This window comes from Apteryx rowi, unplaced genomic scaffold (genome assembly GCF_003343035.1).
Source record: "Apteryx rowi isolate R43461 unplaced genomic scaffold, aptRow1 scaffold_1388, whole genome shotgun sequence".
Classification (NCBI taxonomy): Eukaryota; Metazoa; Chordata; class Aves; order Apterygiformes; family Apterygidae; genus Apteryx; species Apteryx rowi.
Genome location: NW_020447628.1, coordinates 20,773 through 26,624, shown reverse-complemented (window position 1 = coordinate 26,624; position 5,852 = coordinate 20,773). Strand labels below are relative to the sequence as shown.

The 5,852-nt window shown below is 43.3% G+C and overlaps 1 protein-coding gene across 1 annotated transcript in view; it reads left to right on the top strand.

Annotated features, from left to right (window-relative positions):
• The first annotated feature begins 216 nt into the window (after positions 1-216).
• Positions 217-5,852, top strand: part of RFT1 (RFT1 homolog) — an 18,473-nt gene continuing 12,837 nt past the window's right edge. Inside the window, exons 1-6 of the mRNA XM_026057334.1 lie at positions 217-306; positions 399-484; positions 1,031-1,147; positions 3,087-3,276; positions 3,871-3,972; positions 4,871-5,066. Of these exons, the coding sequence (XP_025913119.1) occupies positions 244-306; positions 399-484; positions 1,031-1,147; positions 3,087-3,276; positions 3,871-3,972; positions 4,871-5,066 (754 nt within the window). The 5' untranslated portion in view covers positions 217-243. The remainder of the gene's footprint in view (positions 307-398; positions 485-1,030; positions 1,148-3,086; positions 3,277-3,870; positions 3,973-4,870; positions 5,067-5,852) is intronic.

Genomic DNA, 5,852 nt, shown 5'->3' with positions numbered 1-5,852 from the left:
GCTCGATTCACGGCCCGGCGGAAGGCGCAGAGGTCGCAGAAGTGTTCGCGGCATCGTCTCAAAGCCGCCTCGCGTGGGCCCGGCTCTGCCCCGCGGGAAAACCGCTGCTTCCCCTCACAAGCGGGAGCCGCCGCTTCCCGGGGCGGCGCCGCTCCGCCCCACCCGCCTGACGGGATCGCGGCGCGACGGCGGCAGCGCCGCCTCCCTCAGCGCCGCGCCGCGCCGGGCGGGGAGCGGCGGCCCATGGCGTCGCAGGACGCGCTCAGGCAGACGGCCCGGCTGGCCTCCTCCAGCGCCTTGCTGCAGGTGCGGGGCCGCGCCGCGCCGGTCCGCGCTGGGCGGGAGGCGGCGCGGGGGCGCGGCGGCAGGCGGCCTCGTGCGTGTGTGTGTCTCGGCAGGTGCTGTCCCGCGGGGTCTCCTTCGCGCTGAACGCCTTCACGCTGCGCCACCTCTCCAGGGAGCTCATCGGCGTCGTCAGCGTGAGGTGCGCGCCGGGGCAGGGCTGGGGCCGGCGGTGCGGGCCGCGGCAGCGCTGTCTGCTCTTGCGGGGCTCCCGCGCCTCCTCGTCGGCCGAAGCGCGGCGGGGCGCGGCCTGGCCTGGCCTGGCCTGCCTTAACGTTAAACCCCGGCCGGCAGCGGGGAAAGCTGCGCAACGCTGTATTACGTGCTGCTGCCGCAGATCTGACAGCTGCGTTGTCGCCCTGTGGCGTTGCTGAAGTATTCTTGCTATTTATTATCTTACGCAGTTGTTTTCCTGCCTCCTTAGAGGCGGTGGCAGTTTTCCTTGTGTCCCTGCAGCGTGGGAAGGTTTCCCCTGCGTTCCCCTTGGGTTAGGTTTGTGCATCACGCGGTCTCCCGTGACAGTTTGGTCTGTAACCGCGCTGCAGGAGCAGTTCTGACCCCAGGTGATCTCCGAAGGTCCCTTCCAACCTCAGTTGTTCTGTGATGCTGCGAACAAGCTCAGAAACTATATATATAAAGAAATAATTCTCTTTCTCTCTCTTTTTTTTTTTTGTCTCATCTGTTTTAGGCTAACGCTACTTTATTCAACTGTTCTATTCCTAGCCCGGGAGGCATTTCGCAGAGCTTGTCTGAGCGGAGGTGCAAAACGCAACTGGACTAAAACAATTAATCTACTGTGGTTCACGTAAGAGACCTTTAAAAATTTGTATTTACTCCTGGCTTTTGTCTGAGAAATGAAAACAAAATGGAAATAAGTATTTAGAGAGACAATTATTTCATAACTGAGCCACTTAGTAATCTCGATCCTATTTTCAGGACTGATACAATGGAAGTAGTCAGCTCTGTTGTTTTTACCATTTATGAACTTTTTTTTTCTTGAGTAAGTGGGCATGTGTCTTGCTAAAGGTGCTACCAGGAACCATTAGTTTTGTCACTTTGACTGGATTTTCATTTATGCTGTAGTTGTCAAAGGGACAAACCTGTTGCCCAAATATATAGGCTTTTCTTTTTCTTTACTTGCCTAGTCTTATTTCTTTATTACTCCGTATGTGTTTGTGAAGGTATATTTGAATTGAGCTGGAGAACCAGTTTGAGCTGGGTTTTTCTTCTTTTTTCAGAACTATTTTTGTCAGTGTGTAAGCCCTGATCTGGTTTAATGGCATGGCAGCATAATCGTTTATGTTGGGTTGGAAGAAGGGATGATGCGAGGATGAAAGTGAACAGCAGAGAATAAGTAGGACTATTTCTTCCAACAGCCGTACAGTTTTTATCTAAGAACTGGGTATCTTAAAGTTTACATGAAACTGCAGCTAGAGAGTCTAATCACATATTCTAAAGCACCTAAATGCACCTAAACTGATTTTTATGGCTGGTTTGCTGCTGGATGCACATCCCTGCTACTACTTCTCTGTCGGGTCTAGCAGCTGTGCAGCAACAGGTTGGGGAGTCAGTTCACCTGGCTGACATGGTGGAAAACTAACTCTACAAGAAAAAAGAGTAGTTTTCCATTAGGTTATCTAGCTGACTTTCCCTGGAACTGCACGGTTATTAGATCTGGCCCAGCCCTGGGGGGCTGCGTGTGGTCATCTGCATCCAGGGATAAGGAGGAGGGATCGTTCCATTCAGGGATAGCTGCTGTTAGTCACTGCAGTTGTGGCATGGATTACTTTAAACAGATCCATTCTCTTCACTGTGTGTTTTTTTTTTTTTTTTTTACAAAGTTCATTTTTCTGCTATTTGAATGCTTTTCAAGTGGGTATTAAATGATACAGTTCAGTTAGCAATGATTGTGTGCTATTTATTCTTTTCTCCTAGTGAAGCGTAACTTAAAATGAAGATTAACTTTCTTGAAGGAAATGAAAACCTAAAATACCTTAGGGATGTGATAATGGGAGGGTGAACTAAATCCTGCTGCAATGGTATAAAACTTTCTGCCCTCTGCCAGAGGCTTTGTGTTCCAGGAGCAGTGTCAACAGAAGGTAATACATGTCTGTGCTCTTGTGCATCGCTTGGCTTCTTAGCTGCAGTCACTAATCGAAGTAGCTTTGAGCTATGGTGTAGCAATGTGAGCTAGCATACCTGAGGTGCAGGCATGCATTTTCTTCTGCTAACTCTGCTGTCCCTCTCTGGAGAACCAGTGATCTCTGGAAGCGTGAGACTAGCAGTTGGAGTGGTGACATTGTTAGCTGTTACACCAAGATTCCCCAAAGCTTGTCTGTCAAGTCCCTGGTAATCATACAGTACTATAAAAAACACAGGGCTAAAACATTTAAGTAACTCTACAGGCTGATATGAGACCAGAATTGTTCAGAAAAATATAAAATGTTAGATAGTTGACCTTATTCTTAAGTAGGAAGCAGACAAGTCAGAAAAATGTTTTCTCATCTGTGTCTCAGAAAAGAATGTGCAAAGATGTCCATTACCAAAAAAAAAACCACCCAACCCACCACAAACTCAAACAAAAACTGAAGTATTCTTGATGTAGTTGCAATAGAAGTGAATTCTGTAGAGCACTTTTTAAATTTTTTTTAAAATATGGCAATATGTGAAGTTTTAATCTAACTTTCACTTTTTTTCTTGCTTAAGTATCACTTCTATTGATTGCTTTTATGTTAACTTTTTAGAGTTCCTCTTGGCATTTTTTGGTCTGTTTTCTTGGGCGCAGTCTGGCTACACTTGCTTGAAGTACCTGATCCTACTGTCGTTCCTCATTATCAGGCTGGTGTAGTGGCATTTGGTCTCTCTGCAGTTATTGAGCTTCTGGGAGAACCTTTCTGGGTTTTAGCACAAGCTCATTTGTTCATAAGACTTAAGGTTAGTAAAGCAGGCTAAGTATACGGGGAAAAAAAATCCTCTCTTTCTCTATTGAAGAAAAAATGAAAAGTTAATGCAAAAAACAAATTCCCTGACTAGACGTTTGTATGTTCAAGCACACTAAAACACATCAAGTTTAATACTGTGCAACTTGTAACATGAGCGCGTACCTGTTAAAGCAAGGAAGTTAGTTTATTTAGAAACTATCACCTTACTGATTATTGAATATGTAATTATGGGTTTTAATTGGGGGGAGAGGTATACAGCTTCCGCAATTTTGCATTTCAATTGATTGTGAGTATTAACTTGTGAAATGCAGCAATTGAGAACATGACTGTCTTGAGCAAAATTTTCTCCCTTGTATCCTGTACAAGGGATTGGGAAAGTACAGTGAAGGAATTGTGAGACACAAGAATAGAGGATTTACAGAGTAATTGCAATCTAAGATGACCAATTCAGCAGAAAGAAAACTTTGCAGTAAAGTCCCACTGACTTTTTATATTCCTTCTACATAAGTTGTGTGTGAAATGTGTTTTAAGTATCTGTATGTGGTTAAGCTGGCAGAAGATAAAATTTGTTTTCTTTTTCTTAAAGGTAATTGCTGAAAGCTTTTCAGTATTGTCAAAATGTGTTTTAACGGTTATTTTAGTAATTCTTTATCCTCAGTGGGGCCTCTACATCTTTTCCTTGGCGCAGGTAAGTTTCCTGTGTTCTTTTTTTCTGTAAATTCTTGATTCATCTGACTTTTTTTTTTTTAATTTTCTGTTGCCTTTGGCGTTTAGCCTGCTAAATAACATAGAGGAGGTGAGAGAAAATGCTCCTGTGAGATTTAAGATGCAAGTCTCATTGTGCTGATACTCATTATTGACTTGCACTTTGACCCAGATCAACTTGAGAGGTATAAGAAAGCCCTGTGTTCTGTGTATGAGGACACATTTCTGCAAATAAGGTTATGTTATTCTATGTCAGCTTTATTTTAACTTTTTTCTAAATCACTTATACATTCTAATGCTTGAGGAGTCTGCTCATCAGCTGGCTTCAGTATTAATTTAATGTTTGACTTGTGTTCTGCTGTATAGAAGGTGATAATCAGAAGGTAACAAGTACTTCTTGCATCTGGTTGACTTAGGTTAAGACTTTTTCTTTACTACAATAAAGAATGAATAAATTAGCTCCTGAAAAATAGATGTGGCCTGTGCATTATCAGATCAGCTATACCACGCTGGCTGTGGTATATAGCTTATGTAGACAGTAGTTGCTCTGGCAATTCCCCCTGACCCCCATCCAAATGAATAATTGCTTTAAAATTGGGCTGAGCATATCATAACTTTGAAAATACTGAATAGAACATAAAAAAAAGCTGACGAAGGGCCAGTCGTGATGCTAAACTGTTGATTAAAAACCCAATCAACTGCATTCTTTTTTTTTTCTCTCCTTGTTCGTTAAATTAATGTCTTTAGCCTAACATTTGACAGGGGTAAAAACTACTTAATACATTCTCTTCTTTCTGAATTTGGTGTTCTAGTATGTAATTCTGCATTTGTAAGTTAATTTTGTATCACTGGTCGTCTTCTATCCTTTCTTCTCCTTCCAGCTTTTATATACCAGCATTCTGGTAATGTGCTATGTAATTTATTTTATGACATTTCTGGGATCTCCTGAAGCAACAAAGAAGTCATTTCCAGTTGCTAGAATGAAAGCTCTTTTACCTAACTTGGTAGAAGATGAGGTTGGTCACACAGTTTATTTCTTAATTTTACAGTCTTTCTTGGGGAAAGTTTTGAAAATTAGTTTGAGGCACTGGAGTTAGTAAGTGTGATTCTTGAGGATCTCTCTGAACTGTGAAAGAAATGGCTGCTTAAGAATAAACTATTACATAAAAATTCTGATATTAGTAGCATGTTGTATTATTTATACCTGGGCCGAGTGCAGTGCCAAGGGAATGGGCTGTTTGCACAAGCAGGTGACCACTCCTTCTTCGTACACCTTGCGGTCCCTCCTGCAATGGGCAGTGCAGCCGGCACAGCTGCTACCCTCTATTTTCCCCTGTTCTCTTCTCCTGGTGAATACATCCCTGTAGCTTGGCAAATTGCTGTGCCGTCACAACTCAATTTCTGTCAAACATTTAAAGCCTTGTCAGAAAAATGTAATGATACTTGTCCTCTTTGTTTTTATGGGGTTGTTGGTGACATGTACTTTGTTGTGAAGATACTAAAAGGTAAGTTGAAGGTGGAACATCTGTAGTGTGAAGGGGAAAGGCCAGGTGTCACTGCATCAGAGGCAGGGGAGAGATCAGAACCATGGATTCTACCACAGATTTTAGTATTTACTGTTTTCCACAAAATAAACACTATGGTGCCCAGAGCCCTAAAGACACTTAGATATTACCATGTACTCTCAGGAGGAAACTGGGCAAGGGAAGAAATGAAAAGCCATAGTGAGGGAAGAAGACCTTTTGAAAAATTTACAAATTGAGGTCATTCTGGATTGCTAGACTTGCTGGGACGGTTTGAAGAGTGGTAAGATGTTTATGTCTAGAATGAGAGTCAGAGTTGCACTGGCCTGATAAAGTTCCC